This window comes from Zalophus californianus, chromosome 9 (genome assembly GCF_009762305.2).
Source record: "Zalophus californianus isolate mZalCal1 chromosome 9, mZalCal1.pri.v2, whole genome shotgun sequence".
NCBI lineage: Eukaryota > Metazoa > Chordata > Mammalia > Carnivora > Otariidae > Zalophus > Zalophus californianus.
Genome location: NC_045603.1, coordinates 59,790,613 through 59,817,072, shown reverse-complemented (window position 1 = coordinate 59,817,072; position 26,460 = coordinate 59,790,613). Strand labels below are relative to the sequence as shown.

Here is a 26,460-nt window from a genome sequence, read left to right as displayed (position 1 = left end):
AACAAGAACAAGTCTGGGGAAAGTGAGGGGCCAGGACTTCAGCTGATTTAGCTCTGACCGTTGTGAATGCTAGGGTAGCTGGAACCCCTCCCTGTCTGCCATTGCTTCAGCTTAGCTCAGCTCATTTCCACAGAGCAAGGCATCCTTCTTCCAAGACCATTCTCTTTGGATAGGGCAAGGGCTGGGGGTCTGGACTCATTGGAGTGGCTATCAAAGCTGGATTACAAAACTTTTCTGAGTTCAATAAAACTGTTTGCTTGGATGGGGTGATCTTGGCAGCAGTCGTTAGGGGCAGAGGCCGTTTCTGGGAAGTTAAACAAAAAGACAGGTGGATCCTCTTAAACCAACTCATGTTTTATACTTGGAAACCCCTCAGTTGAAGGCTGTGCTTCCTAACCCTGCTATGACATAGGTACCCCCCAAACTCTCAACTGTTAGGTTCCAGCTGCAACCAGTGCTGGCCTATTATTCCCCAAAGACCACACCTGAGCATTAAAAGGATAGAATTCATTTATTAATAATAATGCACCTTGGGCAATCTAGAGCTGAAGCATTGATCAAGGGATGGAGAAGCCTGGTTTGAGAGTGGGGGGAAAGTTGTCTGTGAAAATGCCCACAGGTCTTACTTTCACCTACTCCCTACCAGCTGGCCACTTTAGTTCTGGAGGCGTCATTCTTGGATTCTGGTGACTGGGGACACAGTTCTAATGGAGCCTACGGAAACTCTGGGGCCTTCGTTTTAGGAGGGAGCCATAGGCTTGGCGGAACTGACGGTTCATGGCTGCATAGAGCACGGGGTTGATGCAACCATTGAGCCAGGTGAGATTGGCAGCGAGCATGTGGACAACACGAGGAGCGGCGGTGTTGGCGTCCAGGATGTTGAGCAGCAAGAAGGGGATGTAGCTCAGGGCAAAACAGAGGAACACAGCAAAACACATCCGAGTCACCTTCCCAAACTCTGATGGGGGTTCCTGAGTTCTCTGGGCTCTTTTAGTTGGCCTGGTCTCGGCTGGTCCTTCTGGATGGCTTTTCTCTGCCATGTGCTTAGCTACCTCCCTGCTGTGCTGGTTCCCCACTTCTGATGAGTCCCATTCCATGGTCTGGGTGGTGGCAGAACTGACTGGCTCTGACGAAATCCCCTCACTGGGCCTTTCTGAGGCCAGCTTGTTGTCCAGCTCCTGGAAATGACTGGGTATAGCCTCTGTCTCAGCCACGTGGTTGGACTGGACACTGGACTGCTTGTACCGATCCAGCGCCTGTGCTGCTCGCTGCACCTGGCGATGGATGAGGCAATAGAAGATGCCAACACTGCTGAGCCCCAGCACAAAGTAGATGCCCATGAGGATGGTGGTGTAGGGCCGGCCTCGGCTGCGGTCAAAACTGCAGGTGCAGACTACAGGCACCAACGTATAGATAGGCCAGAGAGGGGCAAAGCTGGCCATGCCCACCACCCAGGTGCTCACCAATGCCAGCAGCATCCCCTTGGCACTGAAAACTTGGGGAAAGAGCATAGGGTGGGCAATAAGGAGGTAACGTGCCAGGGCAATAAGGCAGAGGGTGAGGATGGAGACAGCATTGGATGCAAAGAGGAGGAACCCAAAGATTCTGCAGAAGGTGGCACCAGTGCGCCACTGCAGGTGGAGGTAGGTGTCCACAGAGAAGGGCTGGAGAAGGGTGCAGTACAACAGATCAGCCACTGTGAGGTTGGCGATGAGCAGGTTGAAGCGGGTACGGAGCTTGGGCAGGATGGCCAAGGCCAGCAGGGTGAGCCCGTTGCCCACGGTGCCTGTCACAGCTACCACCACCCCCCAGCTAACTGCAACATAACGATAGCCCAATACAGACTCATGGTAGCAGGAGAAGTTGGTGACGGAGTTGTTCTGCATGATGGAGGCTAAAGAGGCGGAAAGAGTAAGGGGAAGAAAAAAAAAAAAGAGTAAGGGGAAGAAGGAGTCAGAACCTGGCCTTGGACTTAGATCTCTTGAACAGTTCTGGGCCCCTGGACACCTGAACTGTTTTAGAAGCTCACCAGCCTCCTGAGTCATTGCCAGGCCTCTGCATCCTCAACCCTTGCTGAGATTCCCAGTCCTCTCCTTAGGCTCCTTAATCCTTTCCCATTCTCACAGATTCTCTCTAATTTCCCCAAATTCTTATCTAAATATCTCTGTGTCTGTCCATTCCAAACTTCAGGCCTCTTCAATATCCATCCAGATATTCTCAGTAACCCTAACACCCTCTGACTTTCTAATCTTTTCCCTTTCCCCTAAGACCACCCAGGAGTCCCCCCTCTCTATTCAGGATGCTACTATAGCCCCCCCTGCCCTTGTCTGTTACACACACACAGGCCTCAGGTGTTTTGTTTTGTTTTCCTATTTTTATCACCTGGGAGAAGAGGAGACAGAGAAAGTAAAGGTACACCCACCACAAAAAGTACTCACCTGGGTCTCCCAGTCTTCAATTCTCACTCCAGTGGAGAGAAGTCCAACTCATTTGAAGAGCAGTCTTTTCTTTCTGGTGGACTGTCAGGTTTCGAGACATGGTCTTATACTAAACTGAATAAGAAATCCCCTAGTTACCCAACCTCGGCCACTTCCTCCCTTACCTCCCTTTGCTTTGGCTAGTGCAATCTGGGCCTCTCTGTCGAAAATCCACTGGTACTAACACCAAGGCTGTTTCACTCCTTCCTAAAGACCTAACCTCTGTTTCCTTCCCCTCTTTGCAAAGCAGGACACTTATAAGTTCATTGCCAAGAATTATCCAGACGTGGAGACAGACAGACCATCAGAATATCTGGGCCACTTCTCTAGGGGCCAAAGAGAAAACCAAGTTTCAGGAGCAGCTGTGGACACCCTAGAAGCCTTGAGTTTGTTAGGAGGGAGCACTGCCTTTTTTCTCTCTGGGACTCAGAGATGGTTCAAATCGGGGATGGGGGGCATGTGATACCCTAACACATCTGATAAAAGGAGCCAGATGAAGAAAGGTGGGAAAAGAAGCATCCAGGATTCTGGCTTCACTCCACACAGGGGCGCAGGCCACTGTTCAAACATTCATTCATCTGTTCACTCAACTAACGCGTGTTGAGTGCCTACTATGCACTGGACTCTGAGCTAGACACTGGGGATACAAGAAGGTAATGTACATGGGCTTACACATAGCCTAGCAGGGGACATAGATATGTAAATATAAGATATGTAAATATATACATGTTTAATTGATTCTCTAAAGTAGGGGTCAGCAAACTTTGGCTTACGGACCAAATCTGGGGCCGCCATCAGTTTTTTTTTTAATTAATTAATTTATTTTTAGGGACACCTGGGTGGCTCAGTGGTTAAGCAACTGCCTCTGGCTCAGGTCATGATCCCAGGGTCCTGGGATCGAGTCCCGCATCGGGCTCCCTGCTCTGCGGGAAGCCTGCTTCTCCCTCTCCCACTCCCCCTGCTTGTGTTCCCTCTCTCGCTGTGTCTCTCACTGTCAAATAAATAAATAAAATCTTTAAAAAAAAGAAAAGAAATAGTATTTATCTAATGATGCATTGGATGAAGTTTTAGGAAGAGGGACGACTAGGATGACTCCCAGTTTTCCCAGTGGGTGGTGGTGTTCTGCATCACTAAGATAGGGAATGGTCAGAGCAGCAGGCTTAGGGAATGGGGTGTATCATGAATTCCTTTTTAAACCAGGTTGGAGGTATGTATCCCAGCCCCTCTCACTCCAGTTTCTTCTAGCTGCTATCTCTATCCCCGCATGTAACCCAGCCCCTGCTTCTCACCACCCTCTCTCCTAGAGGGCCACTCTTGCTCCTCAGAATTCTGGATCTCCAGTCTCTGCATTTTTTTTAGCTAGATCTGAAAAAACAAAGAATAAAAATCCAACCACTCCCAAACTCCTTGTTGCGTTCGATTTCTAAACCCTCAGTGAACTCCTACCCCCAAATTCGTACTTGACAAACCCAGGAGGCCTCTATTTCCCTCTCCTTCCTCTTTAACAATCATCATCTCACCTTTCCTCCCCCTTTCCTCTGAAAAACTGGGAAGTGGGTGGAGAGGGGGAAGTGAGCAAAGGGGATGCAATTTATGGGGACATGGGGAGATGCTGGGTTCTGGTCTGGCCTTGTTTTACTTTCTTGCCACTCAGCAGGGCTAGAGGGACGGCATCACAGAGTCAATACAGCTCTTGGGAGTGTTTGGTTGAACTGAATTCTGGAGATAATGAGGAGTGCCTTCCCCCACATCATGTGGGAGGCAGCTGAACAGAGTGTGCTTCTCTGTCCCACAGACCATTTAGGGGACCAGAAGAGAAGGGATTCTAGTCTATCTGCCTATCTGTAAATGGCACAGTCCCAGTTCTTTAGTCTTGGAACATGAAGGCTCAGTGAACTTTTAAGAGACCCAAATCTGCTCATTTTGCATACGGGGGAAACTGAGGTCCAGAGAGGGGAAGGACTAACTCAAGGTCACTATTTATATGAGGCCCAGCAGTGCCTGGAGTTGAGATTCCTAGTCCCTGCCCCGACTTCTCTCCATTCCTTGCGTGTTGCTGGCGTGGGTTTCCCACCAGAGAGAGGCACAAAAGCCTGGATTCTTTCCTTTGTCTGAGACTGGATCTAGACCTGTTTCCCAGAATCGTGAGACACACTTAGGGGGACTCCTTTTCCATGTCGTTGGCGCCGCCTGGTGGAGTTGTGGAGAATTCTCAACAGCTGCGTCTACAATCCGAGACCTGGACTCAGAAATGGTTCCCCAGGGCCAAGTTTACATTTGGGCTGGGCGGGAGTGGGGGTGAGTGGGATTGGGAGCCTCTGCTCGCTTTCTACAAGCCTCGGATCTTTCCGTCCCCCTCCTCCTGGCCCCCTTTCCCGTGTGCCGGTCCCCCTCACCATACAGATCCATCTCGCGTTGTAACAGCTCCCGTATCAGGGGGCCAAGATTGAGAGTCTGAGTCTGGGGGACAGAGGGCAACGAATCCAGACTTTATTGTCAGGGAGAGGGAAAAGGGAAGACGTGGGTGGGGGGCCGGGGTTGCTACATCGTCAAGCATAAAGAGTTGATGGGGACGGGAAGGCCAGTGGGGGCCCGTCCCCCTCCCGGTCGGTTGCTGTAAGGGCTGACGATACGGAAACCACAGAGGGAGGGAGGGAGGTCACGCCCCCGCCCGAGTTGTGCAGTCGAGGTGTTTGGTGGGAGGGACAGCCATGAGGTCTAGGAGCTGGGACGGGGGAGGCTACAGACTCAGCGAATCCTGCAGAAAGGGGAGGGGCGGGGGCGAGGCTTCTATTGCTTTTTGCTCACAGTTTTGCGGAAGGCGAGGCGGGGGTGGGCTTGAACTGGACACCCCTTGCCCCCCTCGGTACCCCTTGGGCGATGGGTGCTGGTGAAAAGAATGGAATCCAGACTGGGGAGGAAGAAAGTGAGGGAAGGGTCTGTAGGGGCATCTACTTGGTCCCACCCAAGTGCCAGAGATGCCCCCAAGTGCTGCCCCCCGCGATGGGCCCAGCTAGACCTGGGGCTGGGGCATGGTGCGGGGCGGGCACAGTGAGGTTGCAGGCGGTAAAACCAAAGTGCTTTTGAGGGACCCAGGATCCCGCCTGCTCCCCTCCCCCTGCGGAGGACGGGGGTGTTCACGGAAGCGCTTCAGTTTGGAGGCAGGGGGCCGGAGTCCCAGAGTCCGCTTATTGCCAAGAAAATCCATTTCTGCCCCCCGGACTCCGACCATGGCTTGTGAACCCCGTTTTGTGCTAGGTTTGGGGGGGAAGGGCTGAATGGACATGGCTTTTGGGAGGGGGGGGTGTCTCCAAGGGGGCTCGGGGGTGAGACGGCCCCCCCTTTCTAGGGGAGAGGGAAGGGCAGGGGGCGGGGTTCCCTGAGATCTGGGGTGTTCCCCCCCTTCTGAAGCCCCCCTCCCCCGCTACCCCTCCCCTTTCCTGGAACCCCGTACCTCGGGGTGGGGGGGAAGGAGAGAGATCATTCAGGGAGTGCCGGGAGTAAGGGCAGGCTTGGAGCCTGGAGGCCTGGGTCCCGGCTGGAGGTGGCGGGGGGGGGGGGGGGGGTTGAATGGGAGGGGGTTTGGGGTTCAGGTCAGTAGGGGGAGAAAAGGATGGGTCCGTGCGCAGTTCGGATGGGCCCGGGGGCCGGGTGGAGCAAGGGGTGGGTGATGGGCGGTCCCTGGAGAAGAGGTGCGGCTGGGGCCGGGCGCAGGGACAGCGGGGAGCCTGCTGCCGCTGCCATCACCGCAGCCACCGCCAGGGGGCTGGGGAGCAGGCCACCGGCCAGGGACTTGGGCAGCTCCTTGGAGAAAGTCAGCGTGCCCTGCAGGGGGGAGAAGGGCGGGGAAAGAGAGAAGTCATTCTGCGGCGCACACACCCCACCTCTCCCCGGGCCAGCCCCGCGTCCCCTCCTCCTCCCAGTTCCGGTCTCCCCGTGGCCGAATTCTCCAGCGCCCAGGCCTCACCGCTAGCTCCCCGGAGCCCCTAGGCTTCTTGTGACGGCTCAGTAGCGGGTTGGGCTTCCCGGCCACGCCGTCTCTGTGCCGCCGGCTGGAAATGTGCTGTGGGGGCGAGCGGATAGAGGGCTGTGAGCCGCGGGGAAAGGGGCAACCGATAGGCCCGTAGGCACACCCCAAACACCTGGCTCCGCCCTTTCTGTGGCACCAAGGAAGAGCCCTCACCCAAGCTCCCTGTTCTCTTCCCCACTTAGTGAGTTGAGCTCCCTAGAGTTCCTGGGAAAGGCCTTGGACCCACCTGTTTCAGTTGGACCTCCGAGTTGACCTTGACATTGCAGATCTCACAGTGGAAGGTTCGGTCCTGGGCAGGGGCCTCTGGTTCCCCAGGAGTGGGAGGCCCCAGACGAGGGTAAGCTTTGATGGGGCCCAGCCCACTTCGGGCCTCCAGAATTGTCTTGTGCTTAGTACCTGGAGCCCACAGAGGGCAGAGGTAAGGGGTGGAGGAAAAATTTTCCAGGCCCAGTAGGTGACAAATACACTCCCAATTAAAATATGGGGGAGCATCAAGTGTGGGGGTTTTCCAAGCCCCTTGGGATGCCCCCAGACACAAGGTGGGTCAGGGAAGAGTCACAGGTGAAGAAGTTAGGTGGAGGGGAAACTGGCTAAGGAAGGGGGGGATATGATTTGGGAGGGAGATAGGCTGATAAGTCCTGGAGGGTCCAGGGTGTTGGAAACCAGGGGAATTAGGAGGTAGGGAGCAGGAGTGGGCTGAGGACAGGGGTAGGGGTGGGGGTAGGAGAGTCCATACCTTTGTTATGAGCCTCAAGCTGGGACAGGGAATTCACTGCCACCTTGCACAGAGCACAGTAGAGCAGCCGCTTGGCCTTTTCCTCCTCTTCCTTGCTGCCCCCAGGCAGGGAAGCTGGGGCTGGAGTCCCCCCTTCACCCTTGGTTGTACCCTGACCAGTCTCCGGAATGCTGGGAGGGGATGGGGAGCCAGGCTGTTTCTCTGGGGATCCTGGAGCTGGACCCAGTCCATTTTCCATGGAAACTGTTGTTAGGGGAGAAACATAGGGGTCACCCCAGATGGTTTTTGGAGAAGATTCTTTATGTGGAGGAAACCCACCCCCATTTCCTGGAGGGCAAGCGCCCAGGAGTCCCCACCCTGTGACAACATGCATGCTCTCATGCCCTGGGCCAGAGCCAGATGTGGTCTAGCTGCTGTAGTCTGGGTGTGAGGCTCCAATGCCTGGCTCATTCTCCAGAAGCTGGGAATAGTTGAGGGGTCCAGCCCCAATGGCCTCCTCTTGAGGGTGAAGCTGGCACCCAGCCTAGCCATGGGGAGAGGCATGGAACAAGGATTCACCCCTCAATGGCCTACCAGCCAGCCTGGGCTTCCTGCCTGGCCAGCCCCTTCCCAGAGTTCTGCCCAGTCTCCAGGGAGGCATGCCAAAGAGCTTTAGGAAGGGGAAGAAGCAGCACGAGGAGAGGTCGGGAGAAACAGTTACAGACATGGCAAAAGGGAAACAGAAACAGCAGAACCGGAGAGGGAACAGGGATGCAGGCTGCTCTATAATTCATGGCTTGATTAAAGATGCACAGGCTCCAGCCCTCAGCGCTGGGTTCTGGCCTCTGTACAGGGGAAACTCTAGCACTCCCATTCTTGCTCCAGCGGCCGATCCAGTTTCCGGGTTGTGGGGAGGCTGGCAGTGGGGGTGGGGCACTGGTAAGAAGGGACCTCCTGACCCCTGCAGGTGTGCATCTGCTTGTCCATCCTGTCATCTTTCCCTTTATTTCTCTTACTCATTTTTGTCACCCACTACCTCCATTTCAATCCAGATAGCACACTCACCTCAATCTGGACAGGGCTTCATGATTTATAAAAGTAGGGCAGGTATCATGATCTCCTTAGAGATATATCATTGGAACTAATGAAATGAGGTGATATACATAAAGCACCTAGAACAGTGATATTCAAGAAATGTTAGCTACCACCACCACTATCATCATCATCCCCATTTTACAGAGATGTTGCCAAGTTAAAAACCAATGATCAGGCTAAGCAGCAGCCAGAGCTAACTCAGCTCACCTGCCTGCCCTATCTGTGCCTCCCTGAGGGGGGGGGGGGGTGTGTGTGTGTGTGTGTGTGTGTGTGTGTGTGTGTGTGTGTGTGTGTGTGTGTGTGTGTGTGTGTGTGTGTGTGTGTGTGTGTGTGTGTGTGTGTGTGTGTGTGTGTGTGTGTGTGTGTGTGTGTGTGTGTGTGTGTGTGTGTGTGTGTGTGTGTGTGTGTGTGTGTGTGTGTGTGTGTGTGTGTGTGTGTGTGTGTGTGTGTGTGTGTGTGTGTGTGTGGAGAGTGGGGTCCTGGTTCCCAAGCTGGTGATGCAGATGCCTGGTTCTCATTCTACTTGGGGTGGGGCAGAAAGGACAGGCAAGGATAAGAGGAAATGGGGATATTCATTCTCTCTGGAGTTGGTTATGACTGCTATCTGATGTGGTAATCCCAGGATGGGGGTGGCTCATATCTTCCTTTCTTGATACTCCTTCCTTCCGATTTCTTGGGAGTATGATTGAAGACGGCCACCAGCCATGAGGGAGAAAGAATCTCAGAGCTGCTTTTTGTGAACCTGGAAAAGACCTAAAACATCTTAAGTCTCACTCCCAGGAAAGAAAACTGGCCCAGTGAGGTCAAAAGATCAATCAAGATCACCAGGGAGTTGCTTGAGTTTCCTGAGGTCTCAGTCCTCCCTAAGGGGAACCCCAGTGGGCAGACCCTAAGGGGTCCTGATTCCCTCCCTACCCCTCTCCCCAAGATGGAGGAGCCTCTCCCTGGATTTGATGGTTCCTTTTTTCTTGAGGAAGTTTGCCAGGTTACCTTACCCTAGCCCCTCTCTGAGTCACTAGGCAGTGGGGAGGACAGACAGTGGGTACTCTGTCAAGAGGAGCTGGGGTGGGAGTGGAGGTGACAGGATGGAAATTTTGTATCACTGTGCTTGGCTCCAGGACTCACCTTGGGTCGTGGTGGGGTAGGGGCTAAGGAAGAGAGAGATGAAAGCAGAGGAGAATTCTAAGACGTGGGGAAAGAACAGAGGAGACAAGATCAGTTGAACAATGTGTGTGGGGGGGGATTCAGACACACCTGGACGGGGGGCCACACCATCCCCCTTTGGGGGGGTGCTGCCTGGGGGAGCTGGGTCTCCAGGTTCCCGGACGCCAGGCTCCCTGCCTCGGGTCTTGGCAGCCTCGATGCCTTTGACTCTTCGGGCGTGGCGATTACCCTTGTAGTGTGCCTCAGCCTGGCTCTTTAGGGATGAAGGAAGAATATGGAATCTGAGATCACCTTTCATCTGACCATTCTCCCTACAGAGCTCCTTTTCAGGTCCTGGGGTGGTCTCAGCAGGCTGCAGTGAATCTCTCACTGTACCAGTGAGATGTAAAGCCCCATACCAAGGAGTGCTGGTTATTCCTGGGGTTCAGACTAGCTTCTTAAGCTTGAGTAGATGGAAACCTGGATCCTCACCTAGCCCAGGCTCCCCCCTACCACCACACGCAGGGCCTGGCTGCTGACTCAGGCTTCTCACCTAGTTCTGGGTGAGGGAGGTTACCCCAACCTATAACAGAATCCTAAATGGGAGGGTCCTAGCAATTCAGCCAGCCAGCAATCTCTTCGCCCCCTGGCCTTCTTTGCCTATGTCTCCTGGCACTGGGATTCAGCCTTCACTCTTTCTACACTCAGGCTGGGATTCCCAAAGAGCTCTGAGGTCTGGGCTCTATCCTGACTACTCACCCCTGGTTCTCATTTTTTCCTGAAGCCTCTGTGGACACCCTGGAGGACCCTGGCCCCAAGCCCAGCTCTGGAGATAGAGACAGCAGCAGAGACAGCTGTCAAAACAGAGCCACTTGGTGGGGGAGGGAAGGGGAGGGCAAAAGAGGGGAGGGCTGTCTACTATTGGCCCCCTGCCCCTCTAGTCCTCTACCCTCCACTAGTGAGTGGAGCCAGGGTTGGGAGAAAGGATGCCTGGGATTAAGGTAAAGGAAAGACCTAAAGCGGGGTTGGTCCTGGCTCTACCCCCACTCCCATGTGCACCTCCTGCTAAGAACATACAATCCTGGAGCCACAAGGTCACTCAGACAGGGACAGAGTAGAAATAAAAAGTGTGGATGGGCAGGAGAAGAAGATTGACAGCCCAGGGGTGGGGCAGTGGTGTGTGGAGCCTGGCATCATGGTGTGTGTGTGTGTGTGTGTGTGTGTGTGTGGACTGGGTAGAGAAACAGAACATGCTTTATTTCCCCCTACTCAGCAGAATGAGGCTCTGCTGTTTTTCTCCAAAAGCTCTCAGAACTTGCACCCCACAAAGTCCCCTCTAGACCCACACAGAAGTCCAAGGGGAGCCACAGAGGGAGGACAGCTGGGAGGCCTGACACCTAGGTTCTGCGTTTGGGGTGCCTTCTCTCCATGGGAAAGTCCCATGGGAGAGGGGAGAGAGAGGAGGAAGCCAGGAGGTTAAGAGTGAAGTGGGTGGGCCAGGGGAGGAGTTTAGCAGAGGCCACGGGAAGGCACAGGCTCTGTAGGGGAGTCAATGACCTAACTCAGCCCATTGCCCAAGGACTAGTGGGCCAGAGGCCACTCTCCCACCCACACATGATGGTTACCTGTGTTCTAAGAAGTTCTGAACCAGGGAGGCCTCGGTTGCCAAGGGAGAGAGGGGTCAACCATAGATGACTGGCCTACTTCATGTTGAAATATACACCTCTTTCCCTCTCAAGTGCCTTCCATCCGCCCCTGCCCCTCCTGCAGCATCCCCATTCCTTGCTCTTTCCGATATCCCCTTAATCTTTGCCCCCCACCAGAGCTCCCAGCCTCTGCCCTCCCCTGAGATCCCCTGGCTATTGCTGCCCCAATCACTTGAGCAGTTAGGCTTCTTACCTGAGAATTGAAGCGGATCTGACAGACATTACAGGAAATGATGGGCCGCTTGGTCTTGAGCAAGGGTCCCCCGAAAGTGTGGGAGAGTACAGCCTTCTGCACGGGGTCCATCTATGGAGGCAGGCTGGGGTGAGCCAGGAACCCCAGCACAATCTCATGTCCATCATCCCCCACATTGGTAGCAGCTGGGTTGAACCCAAATCCCCAGAACCTCCCCTCTATCCCTCAGTTTGCCTGAGGGCTCTGAGCTTCAGTCCCTTGATTCCCTCCCAGCCCAATCTTCACAGCACTTGAAGGGACCTGAGGGATCAACTGGCCCCATGCTCGCATCTGACAGAAAGTAGAAGTGGTTTGCCCAAGGTCACACGATGAGTTAATAGCAGAGCTGCTACTTGCACGTGAACTGCTGTCTCAGTTCATCACACCATGATGATCCATCTCTTTTTGACCTACAGTTAGGCCAGTCCACCAGAAGCCCACCGATGGGAAGTCCCAAAGCACCCCAGATCCTAGGGCCTTCAGCTGAGGCCTTTGAACTCTTTTGGCCCCACTCTGGGGCAAGATGTCTACCAAGTCAAGCTTCTGGTCCCAGGAGACAGACATTCCTAGCTTCCCATTGGGCCCCGGGTTGCCCTAACACACTCCCTAGACTACCTCTTTAAGGCAGCAGGTCTAAAAGGGAGTAATAGAACTCAGGAGAGAGTATGTGGCTGTAGTGAATAAAGGGGAATTAGTGGGGAGGAACTAAGAAGCTGGGTTGGCCTGAGGCAGCGAGAGATCTTCTGAACTCTTTCTCTGGGGCAGGGCTGTGGGGCTGGGCGTGATTAGGAACAGTATCTGCCCCCACCCTGGGTCAGCAGATGTCTTTGCAGTCTCCTGCCAAGAGTTCACATGAGGAGGGGAGAGGATGGGAGTTTCTCTCTGAGGACTTCAGCTATCGGGATGAAGTCAGGGGCCGAGAGGCATGAAAACTGCCTCCCTGCAGTCCTCCTCTCTTCTGGCCCCTAGGCGGCCAGGGAGAGGCAAGACTGGAATGTAGCCGAGGCTGAGGAGGATGAGTGATGGCTGGGACCTCTCATAAGGATGGAACCAAATTCGAGTTGAAGCCTTGTCTTCTAGGTGGAAGGATCAAATGAAAAATAGTTGCTGGGACTTGGGGTTCCTTAGCTCCTTAGCTGAGTCCCTTTCCTGTGCCCAGGTCTTCATGGTTCCTAGTAAGACTCCGGTGAGAGACAGGAACATGAAGCAGGGGGAAGAAGGTGGTTGGAATCTGCAAAGTCCACATATCCTCGCTCTCCCCAGTAGTCTCACTGGCTGGTTGGGGGTAATGTCAGGAAGGGGGCTTTTAGATCCCTGTGAAATGGGCTGCCTCATTTGGTAGTAGTAGAGGCAGGAATCATGACCAAGTTCAGATGACTGGTCTGACTGACAAGTGTCCCATCACTTGGTCTGTCCTTGGCTGGAAGCAGCCCCTTTCAGTAGCTCACGTTTCACCTCCTGGAAACCCAGGTCCTATTCAAAGAAAAGCCAAACAAGGGAAGAATGGGTGTGACTGTGTGTCTAGGCAGGCTGTGATCAATCTGTGCATGGGTGGAGTGTGAAGGAGTGTCATGTGCTGTGTGTACATCATTTATGTATCAACATTTCTGTGTCGGGGGCTTTGCCAACGCCATGAATGGTCAGGTTGTGTAATCTTCAGCTGTGTGTTTATCTGTGTGAATGTATGATGTGTTTGGCAGAAAGAAAGACAGACCAAGTTGGAGACAGGCTTTAATCAGAAGGGGGAGACAGAAGACTGCTCTCAGCTCCCAGTCTCTAGGCGTCAGTCCTCCCTATCCAGAGACAACCCCCTCCTCCGCCCTGCCGCCCTCTGCCCCAGGGTTCTCCTCAGCCCCTGGGCTTCCTCACATGCTGGGTGGGGAATGGAATTCAGCCCAAACAGAAACCCAATCTGGGCCAGGAAACCTAAGTCGATGACAGCAGTAGGGAGAGAGGAGTGGGCTGGAGAGGGGACAGCAGAGGCCCCAGTTCTGTGTCTGCCCCAGCCTGCTCCCCAGAGTGCCCTGAGGACGACCTGTGGGCTGACCATCCCCAAATCCATCCCAGGAGCATGGTCCCTGTCCCACTTGTGTCCCTCCTCCAGGGTGAGAGCCTTTTCTTTTGTACACACCTCTCCTCAGGTTTAAGTCCATAAACACCGACTAGGGGTGGGGAGCACCGGGAAGAGGGCACCAACCTGGGGCGGTGGGTCCTTCCCACCCTCTCCTCCAGGAACTGAGGAGACACCAGGCTGAAGGTGAAGGCTCCTGGGCCCAATCCCTGCGCAGGTGGAATGTGAGCCACTGAAGTGCCGCTCCAGGCCAAGGTCAAGAGGCCCTAGTGACCTAGATGAGGGCTCTCTGGGGAGGGGTGGAGGCCAACATCTCCCACAGCCCATTCCACTCCGGAGCCCCTTCCCTGGGATTTTGGCCTAGACACTGCCTGGAAGGGTCCACAAAACATTCCTCTCCCACCTGCCCTCCAACAGCAGACATGAAGGGGAATCGCTCCCTAAAGCTGGGGCAAAATGAATCAGGAAGGGCAAGGGGGAGGGAAGGGAGGAAACCAGATCAGGAACACGAGGGGGGGCATGATTATATTTCCTTCCATTGCCCTTTATCTGATGGAAACCGCTGCCCCTTGTTTGACCACCTCACTTCCCCCTCCTCCCCCTTCCCCCACATAAAGGTGAAAAGGGAAGGAGGGTGGCATCTCAGGGATGGGAAGACCTGAGGGACAGGAAGAACTGAAATAGGAAAGAGAGCGAGCTAGGGGGGGTGTCTAAAAAGCAGGTGGAAGCTGGTGGGGGAGGGATGCTTGGGAAGGGGAGAGATGCCGGGATGGGGTAAGAGGGATCTAAGCGGCGTGGTAATCTGAGGGTACATGTAAGACCTGATGGGAAGTCTGAAGATCTGGGGGGCTCAAAGGATCTGAGAAGCAGAGGTGGGGGTATCCAGTATGGTGGCAGTAGTCTGGGGGTGCCAGCCGGGATCCAGAGATTGGTTGGGACCGCGCCTGTTATGGGGGATGGGCCAGATAACCCGAGGACCAAGCGAAAGGAGAGGTAGCCCGCCCGCCAGGGGCGGGCGGGGATGGGGTGGGGGGGCGCTGCGGCAGCGGCGGGAGCCAGGGAGAGAGGAGGGGCCGGGTGGCTTACCCTGCGGGACCCCGGGGACCGCGACTCCATGGCCCGGGGCGGCGGACCCGGGCGGGGTACCCGAGCCTGGCCGAGCCGGGCAGGCCGGGGACGCGGCGCTCGTTGCCCGGGTGGCTCGGGCTGTGCGGCCGGGCCGGCCCGAGAAGGGGAGGCGGTGCCGGCTGGGACCGGAGCCCGCCCCGGAGGCGGGGCCGAGGGCGGGCCGCGGACGGGGGCGGGGCTAGGGAGCCAGCGAGAGATGAAGTGGGGCTAGGGTGAAAAGAGGAGGGGAGGGGGTGTCCGTATCCAGATACTCGTTCCAGGGTAGACCTTGTCCTGGCGAGGGGTCGCTCGGCCCGGCGACCGGGTATTGACCAAACGACCTCGGCTTCCTCCACTGAGGACACTTGCTGGGTCCAGTGTCCCCATCAATCCTATGGACGTCTCTGTTTCTCTAGCTCGGACGTTTCTCCTTTCTTCCATCCCCTCCGCCCTGGCCCTCGCTCCTTTGCTCACAGCCTCTCTTCCAGGTCCCCAGACGACTCTTCTCCTCTTCCCTCTGCACACGACCCCCTTGCCCTTTTTACATGTCACTTCCCCTGCTAGGGAGAGGAAATCGAGCCCAGGAATCTAGGTGTCAGGCACTGCTCTCTTAGCGACTCCTCTGAACGGTGGAGCTCGGGGGCGCCCAGAGCAGAAGCGACCTCAGAATGGGGACATGGTCCCTAACCTCTTCCCACCTCCTCCCCTCGCCCGCCACCTGCTGGACAACCAGGGTCCCAAAGAGCTTATGTTTCGTGCACTTGCTGCCCTCTGGCGGTCAAGTAGGGGCAGCACTGGGGGCTGAGGGGCAGGAGGGCAGAGCAACCCACTGCCCCAGACACCTCCTCATCCTTCTCTGGACAGGTCTTAGGTTTCCTGCTCTCTCATCTCTGGATCTCACCCTCTCTCATTCCACCTAGGACAGAGAGATGAGTGAAGCAGGGGACTGGAGGTAGAGGTTGTCTTTGGGAGACAATGAGGGATGTCCAAGGGCAGAGGAAAGCATAATGTGGCAAGGGGTCTAAGAGATAGGAACTGCCCCCGTAGGAAAGAGATCTGGAGGTCTTAGTCCAGGGAAGGGGAGACTCTGCGATGAATAATAAAACCACCACCACCACCACCTAATGTTGATTGAGCCCTTGGAATGTGCCACCCTCGGTACTGAGCTCTTTGCATGGATTATCTAATTTAATCTTCACAACCACTATTCAAAATAAGTACTATTATTATCTTCACTTTATAGATGAGGGAACTGAGGTTTAGAGAGGTTAAATAATTTGCCCAAGGTCATAAGCTAGTAAGTGGCTGAACTGGGATTTGGGAATTTAAACCTGGGCAGCCTGACTCTAAAGCCATGTACTTAACTGCTGCACAGTACTGCCAAAGGCCTGTCTGCAGCTTTTCTGCAGTCCTCATTCCCCTGCAGAATTTGACACTATTGATGCAGCCCGCCACACTCTCTCCCTTGGCTTCTCTAACTCTACAGGAACCAGGTTGCATCCCCACCCCCCTCCAGTGGCTCCTCCATTTCCTTTGCTCGCGCCTCCTCCTGTTCCTGCTGCCTAATTCTGCTTATTCCAAAAGGCTGAGGCCTTGGCCATACTACCCTTCTCTCTCTGATCCTCTCTTAAATAAAAATAATAGCAATAATATAATAATCATAGCAGCTAACACTGAACACTTACTTTGGCTAGGCATTATGATTACGCAATACAATTTTCACAACAGCCTTGTGTGTTGGTACTATTACTATCTTGTTTTACAGATGGTAAAATTCAGGTTCAGAGAAGTGAAGCAATTTGCCTAAGGTCACACAGCCAGTACTTTTGGAATGTTAATTCAAATCCTGCCAGTCAAAGTTGTTGCTGCTCAACACTCTGCTGCACTCTCCAAGCTTATCAGCTCTCATGGCTTTAAATAGCTAGTCCCTACTAGAGGCAGTGGAGCCATGAACCCTGTGGGAGTCAGAAAGCCTGAACTATCCATGTGAATTGACTAGCTTTGTGACCTTGGGCAAGTCACTTAACCTCTCTAACTTGTTATCTTTCCTACTAAGCATGGGCTCTCCCCAAGGGCACAGACTGAGTCCCTTCTCCCTGATACCTGGTACAGTGCCCAGTACATGGTAGGTGCTCAAAAAATATTTTTTGTTCACTTGAACCATTGTCAGTGTCTCTGTCACAATATTTATAACTCTTGCTCTGTTTTGTGTTATAGATTGCTGCATAGATGTTGATATTTCTCCCCTGTATATAAGGTCTTTCAAGATTGGACCTTATCACGTTTACCCTCACATCTCCATTGTGTCTAGAACAGTGCCTTGCTTATAGTCAGTACTCAATTTTCTCATCTGTAAAACAGGGATAAAACAACAGCTTCCCTATAGGGTTGAATCATACCTTCAGCACATACTGTGTCAACTGAGGTAAATTACTAAAAAACCCTTCTGAGCTTTAGTTTCTGCCTTGCCATATGTGAAGCAGGAATAATACTGTCCTCTTTGTTGGGTTGTGGTGAAGATGAAGTGAGATCAGGTATGGAAACACCTACTGCAGTGCGCGGCGCGTAGTTGATAACGCAGTCCATGTTTGTAGCTGAATATGATTTGATGGTGGGTTATTTGAGCTAAATAAAGTTGACTTCCCCCAAACCTTTAGCTCAAGCCCACTCTCCAGGACCCAAATTCCAACTGTCTGCTGGACACTTCTGGCTTAATGTCCCACTTGTATACCAACTCACCATGTCCTAAAGTGAGCTCAGTAGCCTCACCCCAGACCAGCTTCCTCCTCCAAACCCCTGCCCCCGTCAAGTTGACTTCATCCAGTCACAGAGGTTTGAATCCTGAAGTTAGCCTTTATTCATCCTCTCTCTTCTCCCCAACCCCCAAATACCAGTTGGTCACCATGGCCTATGAACACTTCCTTGGAAACACCTTGCCTCTCCCCCTTCCTATATACTCACACTGCCCCTACCACTGGCCCAGTCTGGACTTCCAGGCTTCCGTGCAGGCCTGCCTTGGTGGGACAGCCTCCTTCAGGCTCTGCTCCCTTTCATCCAGCTGTCCCACCCACCTTCCTCAAACTCTGCTCTTACCAAGTCACTTTTCTGCTCAGGAATGCATAATGGCTCCCTATTTCATACTGTATTAAATTTAGTCAACTTTGCTAGCCCTCTAAGCCCTACCCCATTGACCTTACCCACCTAGGTGTGGGTTCCAGAGAGCCAGAATTTATAAACAGGCAGGCTTGTGGCCCTGCTTATTCCCTGCTTCTGGATTCAGCACCTGTCCCCGCTCCCACTGCCCTGTAGTCACAGTCACCACCCTAGGTCTCATTTCTTCTCTAGATAGTGGGCTCAATGAGAGGATTCATATAAAACATGTAGCACAGGGTCTGGCTCATAGATAGTGAGACCTCAGCAGATATTAGCTATTGTTGTTATTGTTGTTAATAGTCTACCAGATAGCCAACAATGCTCGTAACCAGCTAGAAGTCAGGGAGATGGTGTCCTAAGAGGAGATAAGGAATTAGATACAAGAGAAGAGGGCAGGGGTGAGTCGGAGGGAAAGAAGGAGCCAGGGTCTCAGGAGGGTAGGGCAGGCAGGCTGGCTGCTACTCACAGTGTTGTAGTTGCTGAAGAGGCCCAGGGTAGGGGCCGGCTCCAGTGGGAAGGGCAGGATCTGCTTGAGGTCCAGTGGGGGCTGCATGATGGGGGGCTGCCGAAGCAGAGGGAGGGGCCCTGCCCGGCTCAGGCTGCCTGAAGGGCAGAGAAAACATTACATGGGGCAGGAAGATTGAAGCTTGGGAGCCCCACCCAAACCTGTCAGTCCCACTCCCCAGCTGGGGCCCCCACACTCAGAAGTGTGACCCCCGTGGTGCACACACACTTCCCCTGCTTGCTGTCTCCAGCGCAACGGAGCACAGTGCCCCGTGGGCCCAGGGGAAGGTGCAGACCAGTCCTTCCCTTCTGGGTGTTTTTCACTTCCCCCTTCTCCAGCCTCCCTCCCCCAAGACCTTTAGGCATTTTACAGACCCAGGAAGAGCACAGACCTTCTCTGCTGGATCAGCAGGACTCAAGAGCCCCATGGCTCTGGTCACTCCCTTCTTCTGGTTTTGTTTTCCCCCAAGGAATCCCAAAGGCTAGGTCTCACCCCAGGGAGAACAGAGTCAGGTGGGTGATTCATCCCACTGCCCAGAGGGGAATATTGAGGCCTAGATTTGGAGGAGGGCTACTGAGTCAGGCTGCCCGAAGAGCTGTGGTTTGTCTCAGTCATAAATCCTAGTTCATTGTCGACATCTCTGGGGGTAGGTAATAGGTGAGTGGCATTTCCTCTGGGAGGTGGACTGCCTGGGTCTATTCTCAGAGCCCCTTTTCCCCAACCTTCCTGTCTTCCCCTGTGCCCCTTTGTCTCACTGGGAGCGTTCAGCTCCAGCCTGGCAGGAGGAACCGCCACCCTGGCCTCTGGGAGGGGAATGCCTGGGTCTGACCCCAAGGGGGAAATGAAAGTCCAGGCTAGCCACTCCACTACCCACCCACCCCTGAAACCTTTTTCTCCTCCCTCCAGAGCCATGGGAGGAACCTTGCCAGTCTCCAAAGGGGGTGGGCCAAAGGCCCTCAGGACCCCTCTGGGCTTCCGCTAGCCCAGCTCCCTTCTGCGACCTAGCTGTCCACCAGTCAGGGAATTCTGGCTGCCCTTCACTGCTCTAGCAACCCCCTGCCAACAACAGGGGTTCCCAGGAACAAAGGCAAAGCTAGGAGCCTGCAAGCTTGGCCCCGTCCTCCCTTGACCTTACTGGGGCAGAGGGTACCCCGGGATCCTTTCCTGCTCCCTCCATAGAGACTGCCCCTTTGCATACCTTCAGATTCTGGTGCCTGCTGCCCCCAGGCAGTGGCCTGGCCCTGGCCCCCCGGGGGCCTGGGCCTGACAGCGTCCCCTTCCCTTGGTTCTGCCCCCTGCCCCCTCCCTTGCCAGCCCCCTCCCCCCCAGTCCAGTCAGTAGAATCAGCCAATCAGAGTCCTGGAAAAGTGGGGCAGAGGGGAGGGCGGGGGAGCAGGGATTAGGGAATCAGAGGCGAGAGGGAGGGTGTGGGGAGGGCTCAGGCACAGCTGGGGGCAGGGAGCTGGTCCAGAAAGGTCTGGAGGGGTCTGTCTCTTCTGCCAGGGTGGGTGGCCAGAGTACTTGAGGTCAAGGCTGCTGGGAGCTTGGGCTCTAGACGGCTTAGGGTTGAAGGAAATGGCAGGATGCTTGGCTTTGGCCCTTGGGCAGCTGGGGGTCTGTAAACCCTGTGTGTATTCCCTCCTCTGCCACCTCAGAGTTGGGATGGGACGGGGGAGAGGAGAGACAGACAGACAGACAGACAAAAGCAAATGAGAGAGAATGGGAAAGAATGACAGAAGCAGGAGTAAGTGATTGAGAAAAAAGACATAGATACTGAGAGAGAAAAGGATAGTGAACAACAGAGAGAAGAGAGTGAAATGAGAGAGAAAAAAAGAGACTCTGCTGAAAAACTGGACACAGAGCTAGAGACCAGGGTAGAAAGACTGAAAGAGAGCAGGGAGAGCAAGAATGGGAGAGAGAAGCGACAGACAGACGTCTGAGGTGCAGTTTGACTACCTCCCTTTCCTGGTCTGTCCCCTCAGGGCTGCTCCCCTCTGTGTGCACCCCCTCCCAGCCTGGCACACCAGACCAGGGCAGCCTTAATGAGCCCCGGGCAGCATCAGGAATGGTGAGAGAAACCTGAGCGCTCCCAGAGTCCCAGGCACCCAGCACCCACCCCTAGCAGCTGGTTTGGGGCTGGCACTTGCCCTGCCCCAGAGCAGCTCAGCTCCTTGACCCTTTCCCCAACTCTAGACTCTCTGAAGCCCCCACCACTCAAACACCCATCTCAGAAGACAGAGATGAGTTCTGGAAAAGGCAATAGAAAAAAAAATGTAGTGTGGAGCCACTATGTGCCAGGCAATGAGTTCTGAGTATTATCACATTTAATCTCCGGGGCAGCTATGATTCTATGGAGGTAGCTGATACTATTTCCCCCATTTGACATATGAGGAAACTGAGGCTCAGAGAACTTAAAAACCTTGGCTGATGTTACATAGCCTGTAAGTATCAGGGCTGGGATTTAAACCAAGATCTGTCGAACTCTGTAGCAAATTCTTTTGCAGCTACATAACCCCCGGAGGACTCTAGTCTCACTTGGAAGGCATGGAGATCCAAGCATAGGCTTCCATCTTGCTCAAGGAGAGGAAGGGGAGAGCAAGATCCCTGCACTTCCTGGGGTTGGAGGAAAACAAACAGCAGTGATTCAGTTTCCTATGGCCAGCAACTCATCTTTTCCACTGACAGGAGCCCTGGAGGGAAGAAGGGAGGAGAGGGAAGTGGGAGCAAGGGCTGAAATGAGGATGGAGTGAGGCAAGGAAGCAAAGTGGGCGACTAGAGGTTCATCTGTCTCCTTCCCGATTCCCGATTTTTGGGTCTACTGCGCTATGAGATGGGGAGAGGGACTGATGGCAGCTCATGGGCAGAGTGGGCAGAAGCAGGGCTCGCGTTTCAGGTGGCTCAAACCTCAGTCGCCTCTCCCCTTCTCTGAGAATAATAATAGTGGCCACTTTTTGAGGGCTTACTATCTGCCAGGCACTGGGATCTCCCTGAGGATGGCTCCAATGCTCAGGAGCTGGGTGACTAGCTCATTTGGCAAAAGAGAACAACAGTACTGCCTCAAGGAGTTGTTGAGAGGATTGAACGAATCCATGGAAATAGCTGGCATGCTACAAAGGGAGCTCAATAAATGTTTGCTAAATAAATGAGTCCTCATCTTATCGATGATGACAATCAGCTCTGAGAAGGGGAGTTACTTGACCAAGGTCACACAGCTAGTAAGGGACTTGAACCTGTCTGTCTGGCTCCAGAGACAGGGCTTTCAAGCACCACACTTTTGTGGGTAGACTAGGGATGGCGTATGGGGGTGGGGAAGGGCAGGAACATAGTGAGGGCTGGGGAAGCAGGAAATGAGGTAGGAAATCCAGGGCTTCTGACATCTGGCTAGGTGAGGGCTTCAGGCAGATTTGGAGGGGGGAGGAGAGTGAACTGGAGTGTGTGCATGCATGGCACACAAGTCAGGCAGGGCAGGGAGGAGCTGGGGCCTGGCTGGGGCAGGCCACTCCAGAGAGAAGCTCATTAGAGTAATTACCTCCAACAGATAGAGCCCCACCCAGCTCTGTGGGAATTGCCAAATGCTTTATTAAAGACAGTTGCCAATGCACTTTAGAGGGGGTGAACTCTCAGACCCTTGGATGGATGTCCATCTGTCCCTTTCTTACCTAGCCCTAGGCACTTTGATCCTGCTCAGGTTTCCTCTCTAGCACCGAGCCACAACCAAGCCACATCTAACTCCTTCCATCCCACTGAGGTCTGGTCTTTTCCTTTCTCCCTGCCCCAGAAATTCTGGTCAGGTCAGAGTCCCAGCCCCTTGGCTGTCTTAGGTCAGGCCTGGGGCCTCAAGCCCTTGTGGTAAAGAATGGGAGTGTCTGCCATGAGCTGGCTCAGGGAGTGGTCATGTCTGGTAGGAACAGGAGTCAGGAAAGGTGTTAGGGTAGGGCTGTGAGTTAGTGTTGGTTCTGAAGGTTGTGCCAGGATGAGAGTGAGATGAGAGAGAGCTATTGGGATTAGGGTTGCAAGTAGTATTAGGGCCCTAACCTAAGGTGGTGAAAAGCATGGGGTCAGCCCTGGGTTAAGATGGGAATTAAACTCTGGGGCCAAGGGAGGAGCTAGATTGGGGTCTGGACTGGGTTCTCATCTCTAACCCAACTTTCTCTTCAGGACTTTGGGCCTCTTCTCCGTCCCCAGCCCCAGCAATGCCTAAAATTGGGGATTGAGGGGAGACCTCGAACCCCTGCATCTTGACTTCTTGACCAAATTCCATGTATCTGTTCCCTTCTGCCTCAACTTCTCCCATCTGGACAGGAGGCAGGCTGAGGGCTGGAAAAGCTTTGAAGTCAAAGATGAAAGCAACAGGGGATGATTATGAACAACTACTTAAAACATCATCCTTAATAACCCTAGGGTGGATGTAGGCAGGGCAGGGTTAAAGGGAGGAGGTGGCCAGGAAGGGAAGAGAGAGAGAAGATCCTTGGGAAATCTTCCCTATCTGACAGGAAAGGGCCTCCTTCAATGCCCCCTCCCTGCAAGGGCCTAGTTGGAGAGGACAGTAAGAAAGGCCCGGAACAGGGAATTGAGCCCAGAACCACCATCTGCTTAAACCTAGGCCCACGGTCTAGATCTTGAGCAGGTAGGCGGCGCCCCACCTGCTGGTCAGGGCCACCATGTACATGGATTCAGTAGACCTCAGCATTTGGAACAGAAAACCTTACTATGGGCCCTGGGGGTGGGGCCTGAGCCCTGGCTGGCAAGCTTCCCTTCCCGCCCCTCTGTAGGCGGGCATAAGGAGGGAGTTAACTAGAGGGTCCTCCAGGAGATACGGTGGGGGTGAAATTGGTGGACCCAGGCATTTTTCCTGTGGTGGGGTCTTGGTCAGGTTTGAGCAGGTCCCTGAGGTGGTCTTTCGAGCCTACAGACCAAGGGAAGTGCTGCTCACACTAGCCTATTCTGGATAAGCATGATGCTGCCCCTGGGGCCCAGGCCCAGGGTGGGGCCCGAGCCCAGGGTGGAGCCCACATGCAGGGATCGCACAGGTTGGAGGAATGTGGAGCCCATGCTCTGGGGGCCTGAGTCCAAGATGTGTTGGTGAGGGTCACTTTCGGGTGGGGATAGTCTTCAGACTTGGGTGAGGAGTTTTTTCTTTGCTGGAGATACTCGTGGGAGGGAGGCAGTCAACCAGTCATTCATGCCTCTGTTCCCTCATTCATTGAATAACTATGATGGAGTGTGTGACATGATGAGAGAGGGATGAGATACAGGAAGGGGAGAGAAAGAGATGGAGAAAGGAGGGCAGAAGGGGAGAAAGACCACGAGTGGGAAGTCAACAGGGGTCAAAGGAAAGAAGGGAAGCAAAAGAGCCAAGGAGGCAAACAGCAGAGGGACCCAGCAGAGGGCTGAGACAGGAGCCAGGCAAGCCCTGGGGCACCAGCATGGAGCCAGGTGTCCCCAGTGGGAGGTAAAGAGTGTGAGGTCCTGCTGTGGGTGGTGGTGGTGGGGTCTCCCACCATAAGCAGGGCCCAGGAACCGGCCTAACCAGGGCAGGGGTCAGAGGTCAGAGGACAGAGCAGAACTGAGCCTATTGTGGAGGCAGGGGCCTGGAGCCCTTGGAGCTGAGGAGGAGTCCAGGCGCACAGCTAGTCCCTCTCCTCCCCCAACCCGGGGCTCCCTTCCGATGTAGGTCATGAGGATGGGGTGGCTGTGGCTGAAGGGTTGTCAGAGCCCCGCGGGGGCTCCCCTCCCCCTCCTTACTCTCTCCATTGCCCCTTGTCCCCTGGTGCCCCCGGCCCAAGGCAGGGGTGGGGGTGGGGGAAGAAAGAAGGAAGCCAGGAAGGAAGGGCCCAGGCAGCCAGAGCAAGGAGAGAGCGGGGCAGGTCCCGGCGTGTTGGGGCAGGATGGCTGCGGAGGCAGGATCGGAGCCGCAGGGGCCCTGGGATGGACAGCTTCCCACCCCTGCTTCTCCCCAGCCCCCTTATCTCCGGCCCTCAGGTTCCCACCTCCCACCACACACACCTCGAAGCTACACCCACCATCTTTTCCCCGCCCGCCCCCCACTTCCTCCTTTCCCTCTTATCCTGGGCCCAGAAGGACGTCGGAGTGTCTGAGCTAAGGGTGGGGGAGGGCGTGTGTGTGTGTGGGGGGGGACGGGTCAGAACCTTTCCCTCAACTCCACCAGGCCAAGATCAGCCCTCTCCCCCAACCTCTCGTAGACCGTCATATAATATTCATGAGCCTCATGAATACGCAATGTCCTCATTATGGGGCGGGGGTCTCACTCGGCTCTGCTTTCCCCTTCACTGATCCCTAAATTACCCAGAGAAGCGGCAGCTTGGGGAAAAGGGGAAGAGGAGACCCCCAGATGTGAAGCCAGATGAAGGGGGAGGGGGAACCGGTTGCTGACTGGCGGCCGCAGTCACCGCGGTGCCGGGAGGTTGGGGGGGTGACCTACTGAGAGGGACCCAGGAGCCCCGGAGCCCAGAGCCGCAGAGCCCACTCACCGAGGATCATGCTGGGGACCCAGGCGCCCGGGGTTCCGCGTCGCTCTGTCCCGGGGGCCGTTCTGGCCGGGCTGGGGGTACGGGGGGAGGAGTCGGGGGAGGAGCAGAGGCCGGCCCAGGCGGAGCGGGGGCGGAGCCCGCAGCAGGTGAAGACGGGAGGAGGGGGAACCCGGGCACCCTGGGCTCAATGAGGGGACGTCTTGGCGGCTCCTTGCCCCTCCCGCTTTCTCTCCCACTTGCTGCCCCGGGTCTCCTGGATTTACGGTGTCACTGCAGCCAGGGCTGGGGGAACACATCTACAAGGCGGTGTGAAGTGATGGAGGAAGCTGGGAACTAAGATGCCTGGGTTCCCGGGAAGGGCTGAGTCTGAGGGCAGGAAGTCTGGTCATGAGCTGATATGGGGTGAGGGATGCCTAAGTACTCTGGGGAGGGATGGGGCCTGGGTTGGGTGGGACACCTGGGTCCTCTTCAGAGTGATAGGCTGGGCAGGGTCCGTGTGGGGGAGTGCAGAGAATGTTAAGGTCCTTTGTTTCTCTGACTTTGGAGCAAGATGTTTGGGGGCTGGGTTTCAGAGGTGAAATGTGGGGCTGAAGATGGATCCCAGGTTGATCTCTGGCTGGGGTTCAAATGCCTAGGTCCTTAGGGAAGTTCTGAGTGAAGAGATTGCAATCAATGAGGTGGAAAAAGAAGCTTGCAACTGTGATCATTAGGGCAACCAGAAGATGATACAAAATCCAGAACTGAGGCTCAATCCTATACAGATGACCTGAATTGGGGTGGGGATAGGAGCATCCATCAGGCGTCGGGGCCCAAACCTGGGGCCTTCCCCATTAAGGTGACCTTGGATTGAAGAGGACTAGTGGGGGTGTTTGGTGAGGTGCAGGGAAGATGGGGAATAGGTCACAATGTATGGGCTGCGGGGAGCGTCAGGGGGCTGTGCAGGACATTGGATGTATTTTAAGGACTAACAGGGGGACTTGATTAGAGATGAGCAACTGGGACCCCAGCATGAGGCTGGAGTCTGGGAGTCTGTGAAGGGTCTGGGGAAGATGCAGCTGCTACAGCCTGGACCTGTCTATACCTGCCCCAAGAGGGAGGGCGGCAGGAGGACTTCCCAGAATGCCACGCAGCCAGCTTCAGGCCAGTCCCAGCCAGAGGGAAAGGAGGTGTGACTGGGAACTAGAACACTTGGGATTTAAGGAGGGTGGAGGCAGGGAGGAAGAGGTTGGTGAAGGGTGGCGGGACTGGAGTCTTGGAACAGTCGGGGAAGGGGGATTGAGGACTGGCATTCCTGGGTTCAGCAGGGAAGTGGGACTAGATGGCTAATTAAGGTACCAGAAGTTCAAGTTCCTGATTCTGGACTTCAGCAATCTCTTGCCTTTACCCCACTGATCTGGCTTGAAGAAAAGATGTCCCAGCTCAATGGCAAGAGAATGCTGGGGGTTCCAATACCTTGGTCTTGTTCTGATCCAGAGGCCCAGAGATCTCAGGGGACTGTGACCTTGCTGCCCAAATCTGGCCTTGGGAGAGAATGTAGGGGATCCTCCTTGCCAGTCAGAGGAGGTCCTCTTACTCCAGCTCCACACTGCTACCATGTTGTTCAACCCTAGTATCACAAAGCCTGCTTCTCCCCAGGCCCTGTTATCCATCCTACCTCCTGCACTGCCCCCAACCCCAACTTTTTGGCCTCTTCCCATTTTTTCCCCTCCTTGGTGGACTCAGAACAAACAAGAAT

General features: G+C 54.7%; 2 protein-coding genes across 7 annotated transcripts; both read right to left on the bottom strand.

Annotated features, from left to right (window-relative positions):
• Positions 1-507: 507 nt before the first annotated feature.
• GPR84 (G protein-coupled receptor 84) lies at positions 508-3,240 on the bottom strand. Its single transcript, XM_027593258.1, has 2 exons — positions 2,439-3,240; positions 508-1,894 (listed from the first exon to the last, which is right to left on the bottom strand). Exon 2 carries the CDS (start codon positions 1,884-1,886, stop codon positions 705-707), a length of 1,182 nt encoding a protein of 393 aa, XP_027449059.1. The 5' UTR covers positions 1,887-1,894; positions 2,439-3,240; the 3' UTR covers positions 508-704.
• A 1,705-nt stretch (positions 3,241-4,945) lies between these two features.
• Positions 4,946-24,806, bottom strand: ZNF385A (zinc finger protein 385A). 6 transcript variants are annotated; one of them, XM_027593260.2, is made up of 8 exons: positions 24,726-24,806; positions 18,196-18,332; positions 11,360-11,470; positions 9,572-9,734; positions 7,244-7,486; positions 6,734-6,903; positions 6,445-6,540; positions 4,946-6,302 (listed from the first exon to the last, which is right to left on the bottom strand). In XM_027593260.2, the coding sequence occupies exons 1-8, from the start codon at positions 24,733-24,735 to the stop codon at positions 6,072-6,074; spliced, it is 1,161 nt and encodes a 386-aa protein (XP_027449061.1). In that variant the 5' UTR covers positions 24,736-24,806; the 3' UTR covers positions 4,946-6,071. The 6 variants fall into 6 exon arrangements, with proteins under 6 accessions (XP_027449061.1, XP_027449062.1, XP_027449063.1 ...); XM_027593261.2 differs by lacking the exon at positions 24,726-24,806 and adding an exon at positions 19,433-19,527; XM_027593262.2 differs by lacking the exon at positions 24,726-24,806 and adding an exon at positions 18,626-19,373.
• Between the last annotated feature and the right edge of the window lie 1,654 nt (positions 24,807-26,460).